Source organism: Cibotium barometz, chromosome 29 (assembly GCF_041138505.1).
Source record: "Cibotium barometz isolate CiBa-2024 chromosome 29, ASM4113850v1, whole genome shotgun sequence".
In the NCBI taxonomy this organism is placed as follows: Eukaryota; Viridiplantae; Streptophyta; class Polypodiopsida; order Cyatheales; family Cibotiaceae; genus Cibotium; species Cibotium barometz.
In genome coordinates this window covers 12,217,420-12,234,223 of record NC_141074.1, presented here as the reverse complement: position 1 = coordinate 12,234,223, position 16,804 = coordinate 12,217,420, and the positions used below count along the sequence as shown (strand labels likewise).

The 16,804-nt window shown below is 44.5% G+C and overlaps 1 protein-coding gene across 1 annotated transcript in view; it reads left to right on the top strand.

The window, feature by feature from the left end:
- The first annotated feature begins 2,360 nt into the window (after nt 1-2,360).
- Nucleotides 2,361-16,804, top strand: part of LOC147621850 (uncharacterized) — a 124,116-nt gene continuing 109,672 nt past the window's right edge. The window contains exon 1 of the mRNA XM_086822874.1: nt 2,361-2,896. Coding sequence (XP_086679000.1) covers nt 2,690-2,896 — 207 coding nt within the window. The 5' untranslated portion in view covers nt 2,361-2,689. The remainder of the gene's footprint in view (nt 2,897-16,804) is intronic.

The following is a 16,804-nucleotide window of genomic DNA, read 5'->3' as shown; positions in this document are numbered from 1 at the left end:
TATGAAAAATGTTTCTAACGTGACTAGCTACTACGACCATTGAGGTGAGGATATCTTGTGCTTGCTATCATAGCGTGGCTACCTCTTGTTATACATCCTTATTCCATGGTGGTGGTGATGTAACTTTTTTGGGAGTGGAATGCCATTGACATGGCTAATTAGCTTTGTAATCAAATAGGGTTTTACCACCTTACTTTGATGGGGTTGGAGGAAGTTGTTCATATCTTTGTTTATTCCCAATCATCCTACTATTGCACCTTCTACGTCTTGTGCAAATCCACCCAAGTGTACTTGTCCATGAGATTCATGTGCATAATCATAGCTAATATCCTAAGAGTCTAAGATCAACAATTAAGACACAATCACCTATGATTGAAAACAAATAAAATAAAGAGGAGTCACTCACACAATATTGTCACGAACAAAATTTACTACTATTATAACTACTTCAATGTAAACATAGACACACACAAAAAGGGCCTTAAAGAAGAAAAGGCCACTCCATGAACACTTAAGCTTTCCCCAATTTGATGGTGTATTACGTTATTATGAAAAACACATGAGGAGTGCCCCTTATGTTTAAAAGAATGCTCACCATCCCTTCCATTTCTTCATTAAAGAAGAATTAACTTATATCCATGCTAATACACAAACACTACAACATTTCATTTATTCAATTTTGAACTCTTTACAAATAACTACCAAATCCTACATCACTATTATGGGCTATCTTTTCACGAAGCTATAATAACATTAATGTTAACATCACAATAATGAATTATTAACACTATGGACATTCTTAGCAATCTACGACATGACATGCTTGACACTTATCTTGCAATGCATCAACAACACTATATTAATGTTAACATCACAATAATGAATTATTAACACTATGGACATTCTTAGCAATCTACGACATGACATGCTTGACACTTATCTTGCAATGCATCAACAACACTATATTAATGGACCAACTTACATCCTAACGTGGATTCATATTGTCTACATCACCTTTAAACCTACCTTGTATCATTAAAGCAGAAACTTGGCACGCATAGTGAGCTAGATTACGCACTTCTTTTCATGCTCATTATGAAATGTCATCCCTTCAATAAAGTGACTTTATGTTTTCTTGAGCCATCATAGAGGCAAAATCTCATTATTTATCTTGCGCACTACATTACATCCCACCATAATGAAATTATATTGGTTACATCACCATCCAACCTACCTTGTATCATCGAAGCACAAAATTATCACTTAGTGAGGTAGATTAAGGTAGGTTGGATGGTTACCTCACCATCCAATGTACCTTGTATCATTGAAGCACAAACTTGTCACTTAGTGATACTCTTTTGATGCTCTTGATAAATTTTTTTTCCGTTCAATGTTTATGTATTCTTGAGCTAGTGTCATAGAGGCAAAAAATATTATTAAGCTAGTCATAGAGGCAAAGTTTTTAATTGTTCAATGTCTATGTAAATATGCATTGATCATAGAAATAGGCCTTTCACATTAAAGATGATGTGAACTTTGCCGTTCAATTTGTACATGAGGTGCCCAAGACTCATTTATGGGGGAAATACACACATGGAAACCTAATATGTGTTTTTGAGTATTGAGACTTGGAAAGGTTGTATATTAAACCCTACTAGTAACCCATGGTTGTCTTCCTAGTTGTATCTACATCTTATTTGTCTTATGTAAGCGGCTAATTTTTCATGTCCATAGCAAATCGGTAGGTGTTGCTTGCTTTATATTGAAGAGACAACATAGGAACAGCTTGTGTAATAAAAATTTGGTAGTGGCTTCTTATGTTTAGACCACTTTGTACAAGGGTATGTATATGATGTGGACTTGATCTTGAAGAATAATTTTTACCTCTATGGTTGGCTCAAGAATACATAATATATTGAACAGATAAAATACAGAACAAGTTGTACAAGCAAAATTTGGTAGTGGCTTGTTATGTTGAGATCACTTTGTACAAGGGTATGTATATGATGTGGACTTGAGCTCGAAGAATAATTTTAGCCTCTATGACTGGATCAAACTTGCACAAAATGACAGCATTTGCATATAGATGGTGCAAAAACGGCAAGGTTGTAGGAATCCTATTGTCCTTGGGATTGGCATGGGGGGTTTGGAGACGGGCAATCAATTGATAAATCATGTGGATAGGGGTTTTGGTCTCCACGACAGTGCTCGATTTTTTTTTGGGATTAAATGTGAAAAACATCTATCTCACAGACCTAGAGGTAATTTAATAAAATTTAAAGGTATTAGTACTAAAACCTCTGAAAGCCACCAATTTTTAATCCTTTCGTCTTAAAGTTTGAAGGCAAATTTTGATTTTTAAAGGTGCAATTACAGGCTTCAAAACAAGCGTGCAAACAAGCACTCGCTCAAGTGCCTGTGTGAAGCCACCTTCACGAGCGCCCGCCCATGCTTGCCGCTGTCGAAGGCGTCTTCCACAGTGTAGCATGAAGTGCTAACGTACAGAGAGAGGAGGGATGTCAGGAGTTTACGCGCAGGACATGGCGTTGCAACCTCCGGATCTGCGACTCCTGCTTCCCTGTCGTAGCCTCGCCATGCCAATCCCTTCTTTCTGATGTCTCTTTCTGTGTCTCTGTTACTAACTCTTTCTCGCCCATTTCGATAGGGTTAGGGTTTCGTTTTCTGCAGTATGGTGGAGATTCCGCGTCATGTCAACACCGACGAACCCCTTTCGCAGCAGCAGGAAGACGGCGGCCCACCTGCTCATGGTCTTACCGCCTTGCAGAGTATGCTGGACGCTCAGCGCGACAGAATTCATCAGCAATTGGAGGAGTTGCAGAGGGTCGTTGTGCTGCAAAGCCGGATCACTGGGACGAATCCGCTGGCTCAAGAAATGGTTAGAACTCTCCTCGCCTGCTCAGATTCTGTTAGCATGTTAGGGTTTATTTTCCTGCATTTCAGAGGGCATAGAAATCATTTTACGGTTGATGTATACTTGGTTTTTCAAGCTTCTTTTATCTGCATCAGAGTTGCAAACCCTATCCGTACAAAATTATATACAATTCATATACCTGCATTAGCAGCAATGTCTGCCTTGTAGGAGGAGAACCGCAACTTCATGAACTGCTTGATCAGTTAGCAATGTGCATCAAATTTTGTCTCTTTCTTTGAGTTATGAAAAAAATTGGTAAATTGCGAGAGAGGCTACTGAAATTTAGATGCCATTAGTGTGGATCCAAATCCAGTACCTCCTGGTAGAGAGGCATGGGTGCTACCACTGAGCTATAGCTCAGGAGGCAAAGTGCTTTTAGTTGTAACTTCTTTGAGTAATTCTGATGCCATTTAGATAATTCATGCAGTGTAATCAAGCAAACAAATTTTGTGAATGAATTAGAGAGATGAGCCTTTTATTGTAGACAAGTTGGACATAGAATATGATCCAGGGATCATGACTTGAGCTGGGGATCCATGCCGTGTACACAAGTGGTCGTGAAAAAGTGTACACATAGTGACAATAGGTGGGCTTTATACAAGAGTGTGCTGCCTCAGTCCGTTTGTCCACCAAGGAAGTGTACCTGCACATCCTTGGTGATTATGCCTAGCCCCATTTCACATTTAAAACCAACCTTTGCATTCTGAAGGCTGCAATAGGTAGAGGCCCCCTCACTTTAAGTAGAGGAGAGAGAAGGGTTTTTCTCTCCAGTTAACTGAATTTTACGAACATTCAACCAGGTTTTCAACATGCTGCTGCTTGCACGGTGCAGTTGTTACATACGGTTCGTACGATACGATACCGTACGGTTCGTACGATACGATACCGTATGGGAAAATACGGTACTATATAATTTTTTTCTTATCGTACGATAAAATATGATGTTTTAAAAAAATACTTATAAACTTAGGTATTTCCAATTCCAGATATGGAGTATTTTAAAAAGGAGGGAAGCATCATAGTACATAGGAAGCTCAAACAGCCAAAGATAAGCAAAAAAAAAAGCCATTACCTCCCAAAAAAAATATTTTTTTTGATTTTTTTAAAATAAAAAAAGGTGAAAAAAACCGCACAAGTCCGTACGGCATCGTACCGTACAGTATTCCGTACGATAAGCCATCGTATGCCGCATGGAAACAACCCTGAGGCTGCACTACCATTGAAAAGAAGTACAGGTCCGTAATGCTGGCAAAAGTGGATTGATTTTGTCATGGATCTAAAGGTGATAAGGTGGTTGGTTTATTTTTGAAGCTAGATTTATACCTAGGGATGTTTTGGTTAGGGATATTTAAGGTCATAATTAACGTATGGGTCACTCTGGGCGTAGCAGGACTTAATTATTAATAGGTGTACTTTTATTAGAACCCACCGCTTGCATAATTGAGTTATTGGCTCACAATCAAGGCTCCCCATGGGGGGATTTTTAGGGAATGGAGACCCAAGCATAGCCGTGCTGATGCTCTAGATATACGCTTGGATAGTGGGCTTTGATGGTATGAGACACCAAGGTTGGCATGGTCGGTTGTCGGTTAGCCTCAGGCTCGGGGGTACTTAGTTCACACACATAACTAGGTGGTGCCCCTTTTCTTGTTGGGTGTGTGGTTTTGGGGTTCTTATGTTTGTGTTGCATTGTGCCCCAAGCCCATTGAGCAACACGGGAGCCTTGAGGAGTGCTTAGAGGCCGCTCTTCTTGTTGCTCGCCCCGGACTGCCTCAATTTTGGTGCCCCCACTAAGGACCGAGCAGTTTTTGAATGGATATTTAAGGTACATCGATCTCTCTAACACATAAATTTCCTTGTTTGCTTGTTGGGTATCATATTTTAAGAAGGAAAGTGGTACTTTTGTGTGATCTTTCATGAACAATCCACCTCCTCCTAATCCTCTTGGGATTCAATTCAACCAGTTTCATTGGGTGCACTCCATTAGAGTGAATGTTTGCATTGATAGAAAGATTTTCTACCAACAACGCATGGTTCTTCTTTTTGGTCCAGAAAGACTAAGCGAGATTTTAGCATCACCTAATCCTGTCATACTTCCCATTGTAGATTACACCATTTCCTTTGATGTGCATATTTTCATCTTGTTTTAGCTTAGTTTTATGAATCAAGAAGACTTATACCGTAGGCCAATCTCTTATGCTAGGCAAGAAATACACATAGTTGTTGGTAGTAAGTTACAATTTCAGCGTGTCATTCGTCGTATGTTTGGACCTAGGCAAGTAGCAGCCATTAATGCCTCAGTTAATCCATTTATTTTGCCTTTGATTCGTTATGACATAAGCTTTGACGTCTACATTTTTATTCTACTTTGAAAAAGAAAAAAAAAAGAAAAAAAGAAAAAAGAAAAAAGGAGTGAGAGAGAAAGAGAGTGAAGGAAGACCTTTGTGCAATCATATTTGTGCTTCCTTCTTCTCAAGCATGGATACCACTAGACAAATACCCAAATGTACATGTGGTAGAGGTAACAAAGGCCAAGGAGGTAGACATTGAAGCAAATGGTGTCAAACGAGGGCGTGGAAAAGAGAAGGAAAAGGAAGGTGTGGCATCACAAAGTGACCATGGACGAGGAAAGAAAGTGAAGGAAAACAAGGAAGTCAAGAGGAGACGACGTCGTATAAACCTCCAAGATTTCCCCCTTGGACATGGTATGGCTCCATACAACCTTTTGGAAGACATGAGAGGTAAGAGTCCTGATATCTCGTGGCCTCAATTTCTAGCCTTATGTCCACAAGTTAGGAGGGAATTAACAAAGGCCTTGAGCACTAGGAGAAAAACAAAAGAGAATGTGCCTGTTGTAAAAATTTCACAAGCTGAGATGGATGAGGACATTACACCTATATTAGATTGCTACATCAAGGGAAGGCTAGTTAAGAAGGGACTAGTAGATGGGGGTGCACAAATTTGCATCATGACAGAGGACCTTATGCAAAAACTAGGCATGCATATTCATGAAACACCTGAAATTAAGGTGAAAATGGCAAACAATAGCAAAGCAAAGTGTCTTGGGATTTGTAAGAATGTTTCTGTGGAAGTTTTTGGCATTAAGAAGGTCGTTGATTTTTATGTTATGTCTACCAAGGGAAGTGGTTATCCATTTATCCTAGGTAGACCATGGCTAATGAGAATGCGAGCTTTGCAGGATTGGGAAAATGGAAAGTTAATTTGCAGGAATGAAAATCGTAAGAAGATTATCTTTGACATGAAGGAGCAACGACAAGAGGAGATAAATGAAGAATCTTCTCAAGGTGAAACAGAGGAGGATTGGACCGATGACGCCTCAGAGGAAGAAAGCAGCAGTGGCACTATGGAGGAGGAGTCGTCCATTGAAGTCATGGGGGTAAGATTCAGAGCAAAAGACAAAGAGACACCCTGTCAAGGTTTGGACGAGGTAGGCTCTCAAGAAGACCAAATTGTGCATGATGAAGAAATGTTTGATGCTATGCTCTCAAAAACGCTTACATCGGAGGAAGGAGAGGAGTTTAAATGTGTACTAAGAAAATTTCCCAGGTTTTTTGCTAAAGATTACACAGATGTGCGTGGCGTAGAGGCCATTCAACACAAGATCGAGCTAAAGTCAGAAGCCAAACCTAAGGCGCAAAAGCTACGAAGACTAGGAGTCATCAAGGAGCAAGCACTACTCAAAGAGGTGAGGAAGCTTCTAGCAGCGGGGTTCATATATCCTGTAGAAAATTCAGAGTGGGTCTCTCCTGTCGTGGTCACTCCCAAGAAGAACGGCAAATGGAGGGTGTGTGTGGACTATCGTCCACTCAACGAGGCGACAAAAAGGGACCACTTTCCTCCTCCATTTCAAGATGAGATCCTAAATGAGGTAGCAAGTCATGAGAAGTATACAATATGTGATGGCTACTCGGGTTACTTTCAAATTGGGATTGCATTGGAGGATCAATTGAAAACAACCTTCATCACTCCTTGGGGTTGTTATGCTTTCAGAGTCATGCCGTTTGGTTTAACCAATGCTCCAGCGACATTTCAAAGTTTCATGAACATGATGTTTCAAGCATTCTTTGGGAAATCCATTAGAGTGTTCATAGATGATTTTTGCATCTATAGCTCTAAGTCATTGCATGTGCAGAGAGTGGAAGAAGGCTTGAAGAAACTCTATGACATGGGGGCCAACTCAATTCCGACAAATGTCATATTGGTGAGGATGAAGTAATCTTGCTTGGTCATAAGGTTTCTTCCAAAGGCATTGAGGTGGATCCTACAAAGGCAAAGGCTCTTATCGACCTACCATCTCCAAAGAATCTCAAGGAGGCCATCTCATTCATTCAAAAGGTAAAGTACATGTCACGCTTCATTCACTTAGCCTCAGAGTTACTTCACCCCTTGCAAAAATTGACTCAACAAGTAGAGTTTGCATGGTCTAATGAGCTTGAGGAGTACTTTGGTAACATTAAAGTCATTTTGTTAGAGCTACCAACACTCATGCCTCCTTGTTGGGAGTACACTTTCTTTGTTAGCTCTAGTGTTGGAAAGGAAACAGTGGGTGCAGTTTTGTTACAGCAAGATCCCCACAGTACTAGGATGCGGCCCATCTACTTTGTTAGTAGGGTCATGAATGTCATGGAGAAAGGCTACACGGAAGCGAAACTCATGATGCTTGCTCTCATCTTTGCGGTGAGAAAATTTAGATCCTACTTGTTACCAAAACCTTTTGTAATTCTCACTACAGAAAATTTGTTTCCTTGGGTGTCTTCTCAAATGACTATCAGTGCTAGAATCACAAAGTGGGTTATGGAATTGCAAGAATTCCAATACTCTTTCAAGGTAGAAGATAGTGTGCGTGCACAATTGGCAGGGATTCTCACTTATAGAGTGCATGAAAAGGAGATTAAGGTGCCTGAAGTAAAGACCCTACCATTGCCACCACCCAAAACTATACCTAATGCATTCACCTTGTTCTTTGATGGAGCTTTTAGAAAAGCCACAGGTAAAGCAGGGGGAGGGCTGGTGCTGCTCAACCCAAATGGAGAGGTGGTTATGAAGGAGAAGGTCAACTTGCCAAATTCTACTAGCAACAATGAAGCAGAGTACGACATACTACTTCATGGTTTGAAGGTGTGCATCAATCAAGGGATACAACGTCTCCTGGTAAAAGGGGATGCACTTCTTATTGTAAGGTAAATTTTAGGCATTTGGGCATGCAAGAATGAAAGATTAAGGCAAAAGGTTCATGCTATCCGTAGGCTGTTTAATCAATTTGAGGAGGTGCAATTGTATCATATTCCTAGGAAACAAAATGAGGATGCTGATCTACTTGCACAACAAGCTGTTGCTTGTGTTAAGAAGGAAATGCAAGTAGTAGTCTTGGCTGCAGCGGCTATTAAGCAACCACAGTACCAAGGAATGGAGGCACTGGCTCCCATAGTGAGTTACATCTTGGAAGGTGAATTCCCACAAGACTTCACAAAGGCACAAAAAAGGAGGCTCATGAAGAGGGCAAATTCTTTCTTGTTCTTAGAAGGTGCCCTCTACCAAAAAGGAAAAGATCAAGTGTGCAGAAGAGTACCAACAACCAAGGAGATTCCAGCCATTTTAGAGGGTTTGCATGAAGAAGCATGTGGTGGCCATTTTGCTCAAGAACTAACTGTGAAAAAGATTTTGCTTGCTGGGTATGTTTGGCCAAGCTTACATGTGGATGTCCAACATTGGTGTAGGAGCTGTCATAACTGCCAAGTCAATGGTAATAAGAGGTTGCTACATAGTCCACGCCAATTAGTCATTGCAAGTGGTCCATTTGAAAAATGGGGCATTGATGCTATGGGTCCACCACCTAGAACTAAAAATGGAAAATTGTACATCTTAGTGGCCATAGACTACATGACTAGGTGGGTGGAGGCTCAAGGTGTGGCAAGGGTGAATGGAAAGACTGTAAGCAAATTTGTTTACACTCATATATGTTGCAGATTTGGCACCCCCTTGGAGATTGTTTCTGACAATGGTCCAGGTTTTAGAAAAGGTTTGCTCACCGAAGTTTGTGAAGAGCTTCATATTTCACATCATCATAGCACACCCTACTATCCCCAATCAAATGGGTTAGTAGAGAAGGCTAATGGTGTCATTGCAGGAATCATAAGGAAGATGGTGGAGAACAAGACGAAGCTTTGGGATGAGTTCCTTGATGGAGCACTATGGGCATACCGGACTACCTACCGAGAAGCAACGGGGTTTACGCCCTTTCACTTGGTTTATGGTCAAGAAGCATTGCAGCCTATTGAGCTCAACATTCCAACAATGCGGCTACATGGAAAAGGTGGACTAGGAGATCAAGATGCATAGGTAGATCAACTTCTCACTTTAGTTGAGCTAGAGTGGAAAAGAGAAGCTGCATACGAGTGTTATAGAAGAAAAGCCATGCAAGCAGCAGAGAAGTTCAATGCAACTTTGAAAGACAAGGGCATCAAAGAAGGAGATCTTGTGCTAAGGTATGACAATCGACTTGATAATCGGTTTGATGCCAAGTTTGAAACTAGATGGCAGGGACCATACATTGTCAAGAAGGTTTTCAACTCTAGCTATTATCAGCTCATGGATTTGGATGGCAAAGAACATTCTAAGAGGGTTAATGGCTACAGACTCAAGCCATGCTTGAGTCGCATTCTACCGACAGACTTACAAAAGCAACCACAAAAAGGAGATAAAAGGGCATGTAAGTTATGTGGTTTGAGTGATGGATGTGGTGCAAAACACAAGGAACAGAAGAAAGATGGACAAGAGAACCACATTACACCACTTGCTTTAGAAGGCCTACATTATGATGGTACATAAATATACCATCATCTAGGGGGAGGGCTAAATGATAGCCGTTTTTTTGGCTATCCACATTACCACAAGGAGCTACCTCGGCCAAGGAAAATCATATAAACTCTTTGTCATAAATACCTTTTCACTGTAAATAGGCTTGTGTGCGTTAGGGACTTTACCTATATCTTCTATATATATTTTTTTGCTAGCTACTCATAAAAAATAAATAAAATTATTACGATCCATTTTGTGTAAATATTTCATTGTTAGAAGTCATCTCCTGTCTATTTGTATACACCAGGGCCTCTGTTGTGGGTGTGCCCGCCCGTATATCATTTTTCCACACTCCCCGTATTTTTTCCCTATTTTTCTCATTTTTTTCCTAGTGGCTGGAGGGCTGCCAGGTGATGCCAGGACCACTCTGAGGCTGGCCGACTGCATCTGTAGCAGTCGTGGACCATCTGAGTGCTGGCCGACTTGATCTGTGCAGATGTGGGGACCAGATGCTGGCCGACTGCTGTTTTTCAGCAGTCGTGGACATTTTGTGAGTCGTGGGCCTCTTCCAGAGCTGGCCGACTGCCCTCATGGGCTTGTATATATTCCCCCCCATCCTCCTCCACTTTCTCATTCAGTTTCTTCGGGATCTTGTGTATAGAGAAGAGTTTACACACATCTCTCAGTGTTTCTTGTGCTGATTATTTTCTGCAGTCTACTTGCTCTTGTCTACCCAAGTTTGGATATCATTTCCGCTGCATATTCTGACATGGTATCAGAGCCCTAGGCTCTAGCAGATCTTGGGCGTTTTTCTGAGCAAGAGGGGGAGCAACAGGTTGCTGATCGGTGGACTGTTTCGGGCTGAACGGGAAGGTGCAAGAGGAAGGCGGGCAGAGGGGCTGGACAGCCACTTGCATATTTTTTGATTTTCAGATTTTTCCCACCCACCCACCCTTTCAAGTTACTCTCCGAGATGGCGGATTTACTCGAGATGGCAGAGAAGCACGTGAAGATTCCGACTCTTCCCACGTTCCCAGTGGATCGGCAGTTGGACGGGTCCAATTATGGCATCTGGAAGGTCATGATGGAGTCAGTTCTGGAGTCATATGATCTTGCTGATTTTATTATCAAAGGGGTGCCAAGGCCGGAAGCTGAGGAAGGGGAGGTTTTATCCGCGAGGAAGGACCAAGAGGCACAGGCACAAATGTGGGACCGTGTCAACGCCAGGGTCCGGTCATTTATATTCCTCAATTGCACACCACAGGTGATCAACCATGTGAAGCACATGACGCTGGCGAGAGGCATATGGGAGCACTTGGCTTCTTTGTACAACAGGGTATCACCCATGAAGCGGATATCCTTGGAAGTGCAGATGCGGGTTATGAACCCTGCAAAGTCTTCGACAATGCGGGAACACATTAACAAGCTGCAGGCCCTTCAGCAGGAAGTCCTTCAAGCTGGGAAAGAGATATCGTCCGAAGATATGACCATCACGTTACTTTCCCACTTGCCTGGTCAGTATTCCGCTTTCTATTCCTCGTTGATCACGAGTGGCAGGCTCAGCACCATTACTTGGGAGGAGCTTGTGCCAATGGTCTTGGACCAGGAGGAACGTTTCACGAACCCTCCTCATGGCGGAGGTTCGGAGGCCTTAACTGGCCAACGGTCGAAAGGCCGTAATACCAACAAGGGCAAAGGGAAGGCTTCATCAGATAAGTCTTCCGAGAAGAAGCCTGATCCAGAACGAGAGAAGCTGAAGGCCGAAAGATCGTGTAATGATTGTGGCGAGAAAGGCCACTACTGGAGGAAGTGCCCGTGCCCTAAGCGGACAGGGAAGAGTGCTGAGTCCTCAGCCTCAGCTGCAAAGACTCCAGCATTTGTGCACTTGGAGATGGTGGACTCCGATGATTCATCGTCTTCGAGCGAGGAGGCAGTTGGCTTCACCGCAAAGGATACTCGGGAATGGATTCTCGACAGTGGTGCTTCCAGGCACATGACTCCATCCCGTGACTTCTTCCTGGATCTGAAGCGGCAGTCAGGTCGTATCTTTATTGGTGATAATTCCACTATTCCGATTCATAGTGAGGGCCAGATGGAGATCATTCCCGACGGCAAGGGGGGCAAGCATGCTTCCCGTGTTCTTTATGTCCCTGCTCTGGGCTTTCATCTTTTGTCAGTGCATGAGGTATGCAAGATTGGCTTTCGGGTGGAATTTGAGGAGCATTCAGTTGCTCTAAGGGACCGTGAGACAGGCAAAGTTGTTTGGGAAGGCGGTGTGGAGAACGGTATCTACAAACTCTCTGCACTCTCCTCACTGACAGGCTCTCAGGTCGGAGACTTGTGGCACTTTCGTTTTGGCCACTTGAATGTGGATGCTTTGCGGCGCGCCTTCCGGGACCAGATGGTGGTTGGCTTGCCAGATGTTGGTAGTAGGCAAGGACGCTGCAGTTCTTGCATACGTGGTAAGCAGCACAGGGAATCCTTTCCGAAGCAGGCTTCCAGGCGGGCTTCGAAACCTTTGGAGTTGATTCACACTGACTTGTGTGGACCACAGAAGATACCATCCTTGGGAGGATCTCTCTACTTCATGCTGCTTGTTGATGATTGTACCAGATTCACGTGGGTCTACTTTCTTTCACAGAAGGACCAGGCTTTTGCTCGGTTCAAGGATTGGCACGTGATGGTGGAGAAAGAGTCTGGATTTCAGGTCAAGACTCTCAGGGCTGACAAAGGAGGGGAATTCTCCTCGACTGTATTCTTTCGGTTTTGTGCAGATCATGGCATCAAGAGGGAATTGGCCAATACCGGATCGCCTTCGGAGAATGGAGTTGTTGAACGTAAGAACAGGACTGTGGTGGAGATGGCGAGGACCATGCTGGAGCATCGAGATCTTCCTCGTCCACTGTGGGGTGAGGCTGTGGCGACAGCTATCCATACCATTAACCGCTCTCCGACGACTTCTTTACCCCATATGACTCCATTTGAGGCATATTTTGGCAGGAAACCCGATGTCTCGCACTTCCGTGTCTTTGGGAGTGACGCGTATGTACATATTCCGAAGAAGCAGAGGGGGAAGCTTGACTCCAAGTCCCGCACGCTGGTATTTGTGGGGTATAACTCTCTTTCCAAGGGATACAGGTTGTATGATCCAGAGAGGAACGAGATTGTTGTCAGCCGGGATGTGGTCTTTGATGAGCATGTTCCAGCTTCCACTGTCGAGGAGCCGCCACTTCTTGGAGATCCAGAATCTGATGATGATTCCCAGTCTATCACTCCAGTTGATCCACCTCAGTCATCACAGGAGGTTGAGCCCGCAGCTGGAGTTGAGCCCCCGCGACCACAGGAGGCTCCACGATCTGTTCGAGTACCTAGGTGGTTGATGGACACCCTTCGGGAGTCAGGTGTCACGGAGCTACCCTCCGAGTGGACCACAGAGGACGGCCCTCGAAGATCACATCGAGTTCGAGATAAAAGCAACACGGCGGAGCTTCTTCAGGTGAACTATGCTCTTATGTCTCGTATCATGCGGGATAAAGAGCCCACTTCCGTAAAGGAAGCCCTTTCACAGGATACTTGGAGGGAAGCCATGCAGGTGGAACTTGACGCCATCGAGAAGAACAACACTTGGGAGTTGGTACCGAGGCCGTTGAAGCGATCAGTCATTGGTGTCAAATGGGTCTTTAAGACCAAGTACGCGGCTGATGGGTCGGTGGACAAACACAAAGCCAGGCTCGTGGCTAAGGGTTATGCTCAGCGGCCAGGCATCGACTACGAGGATACCTTTGCACCGACAGCGCGGATGACCACGATTCGGACCGTTCTTGCCCTTGCTTCTTCTCAGAGGTGGCCCGTGTACCAGATGGATGTAAAATCGGCGTTCCTTAATGGTGACCTGCAGGAGGAGGTGTACGTTGAGCAGCCTCCAGGCTTCATTGTTCCAGGATCGGAAGGGATGGTTTACAGGTTACGTAAGGCCTTGTATGGTCTTAAGCAGGCTCCGCGGGCTTGGAATCAGAAGATTGATTCCTTCTTTATTCGGACTGGATTCCAGAGATCGGTTGCAGATCCGAACCTGTATCTCTTTCGGGAACGCGGCATGGTCACACTCATCATCCTTTATGTGGATGATCTCATTCTCACCGGCGGTCATGTGGAGCACATCGGAGTGACGAAGGCTGCCTTGTCACAGGAGTTTGAGATGACCGACTTAGGCTTACTCCACTTCTTCTTGGGATTGGAGATCTGGCAGACCCAGCAGCGGTATGTTTATGAGTTGCTTGAGGCCTTTGGGATGGAGAACTGCAAGCCTATTACTTCGCCGATGGACCCGAACACAAAGTTAACCGTTACAGATCCTTGTGAGCCAGTTGATGCCTCGCAGTACCGGAAGCTGGTTGGTTCATTGATCTGGTTGCTGAACACCAGATTGGACTTGTGGGGCTGTTGAGCTCTTTTATGCAGACGCCATTGAAGACTCATTGGGACGCAGGATTGCGAATCTTGCGGTATCTGCAGAGTACGAAGGATCTGGGACTCTTTTACACAGGAGGGAATGGAGTCAAGCTCCAAGGTTGGAGTGACTCAGATTGGGGAGGAGATCCAGACACGAGGAGATCTACTTCAGGATACATGTCATGACCCTGTGTTTTTCTCTGGACAAGATGCAAGGTGTGCACGGGGACATGGTGGACAGTGTGAATGGCATCAGGTTGGAGTCAAAAAGTAAGCCCATGTGTGGACAACCCCATGTGTGAAAGGGGGCAAAGAGACATTAATTAAAAAGGTTTTATAACCTTTGGTGGCCATAAAATTAATGTTTTAAAGGTTTCAAAACCTTAGGAGGCCACTAAGCAATATTTAGAGGTTATTCCACTTTTGGAGGCGCTGGTCTCTCTCTTGCTTCTCTCTCTTGCTTTTGGGGAGGCGTGCATATGGGCTGCGTGGAGAAGAGCAAGTCGGCTGCTGCCGGTTTTCTGGCTACTGGTCCTGGAACAGGTCGTACAGCACTGTACGGACAGCAGGTACAGTGTACGGCTGCTGCAGGTACAGGCTGCGCATATCAAGCTGCTACAGGTACAGGCGGCGCAGGCAGGTCAGGTGGCTGCAGTTGCACTTTCAGGCGGCGCAGGCAGGTGTACGACTGCATGCATATGTGTACGGACAGGTACAGCTGGTACAGGCTGCTGCTGTACGACAGCTGATACAGGAGACAGCTACACACGATTTGGTACGGGTGGTTGCTGGTGTCGACCTGTTCGGATAGGTGGTTGCAGGCGTGTGTTTTTTTGAAGGACGCCGTGCTTTTGCAGAAAAGTAGACAGAGGCTGGTTTCTCTGGACATAAAGGTGAACAAGGGCTGGTTTTCCATGAACATAGACATCATGTCGATGGCGTTCAACTGATGGAACTTTCAGCTTCTCTTTGCTTTGATTCAGGACTGTTTTGGGGACAGTCTATGGGCTGTTTTTGTGTGGCTGCAAATTCAGCTATGTGCTTGGGTTTTTGGCTGCAAGTACAAGGTATTGTGGTTATGTTTCTTGGCATGGGAGTGATGCAAGCTCGCATGGCTGCGTGCTCATGGAGCAGATTGTTTTCTCTTGCTAGAAAGGAACAGTGGGAACTACAGCTATGGGCATCTCTATGTTGCCAGATGTTTCATGAGGGAACAGGTAACTAGATGTATGCCGTTGTTGGCGAAGAAACATGTTTTTGGGTTTCTCCAGGAGATAGGTCACATGCAGGCAGAAGGTACAAGAGTGGACACATGTTTGGTACAGCCTTGCTATTGATAGGACAGGGGGACAGGGAATCCATACAGAGATGGATAGTACCCTTGGATGGTAGAGAGGGTTTGTACAGGTGTGTCAACTGTATGGTATGCTGGCTGTGATGCGAGTTCTCTTTTGAGAGATAGTTTGGGAGTCTGTGTTGTGATGCAGAAGCACTAGATGTGTCAGGGTGTGATGCTGTTCATAGTGTGAGAGGCTATGGATGGATGTGGCAGCCTTGATCATGGGAGAAAGCTTCTGTATGCAGACTCTATGTGAAGGGACTTTTGATATGAACAATGGCTGGACTTGTTTGTGGATGCCGTGTGGACAAGAAGCCAGATGCAGGTTCTTTGCAGGCTTCAGGAGTTCTATTGGGACGGCTGCGTTACCAGCCTTATATTGTAATCAAAGCTCTTTTAATCAATTAAAGAAATACCGCAAGGGGCGCCACTGCGATTTGGGGCCAATCGGTGTCCGTGTACTATTTGCAGGAGCACTCTAGCTCCCCCTGTTTGTTTTCCTTTTCTAGGTCCTCAATGGTGTTGAAGTGTTTTATGTGCGATTGTGTTTGTTTCACCGCCCTTTGGCTATCTGAAGGCCGGTTTACAAGGTTCCGTTGCCGGGATAATCGCTAACTTTCCTAAGGAGGCGAGCTCGTGGTTGTCTCATGAGAGTCACATCAAAAGCTTCAACATGAGGAAAGTGAAAAGGAAGTGCAGGACTCAGTGCAGGATTTTTGTGTCTTTGCCTATATGAGGTGAAGAGCAAGAGCTGAAGATGAAGCTCACGAGAAAAGACACCAAGGACAAGAAGTAGTCGGCCAGGAACAGGAAGCAATTGAAGTGTTATGGTGCAGGAGATGCGTTGAAGGCTATGGCTTTCGACAGTTTGTCACCGGTGGTATCTTCATAGAGGCTTCATGGGTTCGGAAGACAGATACTTTCTATGTTTAGCAGTGGTGATCTACTATGCTTCATCGAGGACTTGTGCTTATCACTTGGGTGGAGTGCAAGCAGGTTTTGGGTGCCTGAGGATGTATCAGATGAGGCTCAGACGGAAGTGGAGGAACTTGACGAGGTTCTTATTCCCGAGCAGATACTGGCACATAAGGAAAGAAAGGTACAGGGTAAAGTTTCCCATCGCTATCCTGTGAAGTTCAAGAGCTGTTCACTGATGGATACGAAGTGGATGGAGGAGGTTCACTGATGGATGCGAAGTGGATGGAGGAGGGTGACTTAGCAGATTCACCTCAGGAGTTGCAGCTTTATCTTGATGCCTATGA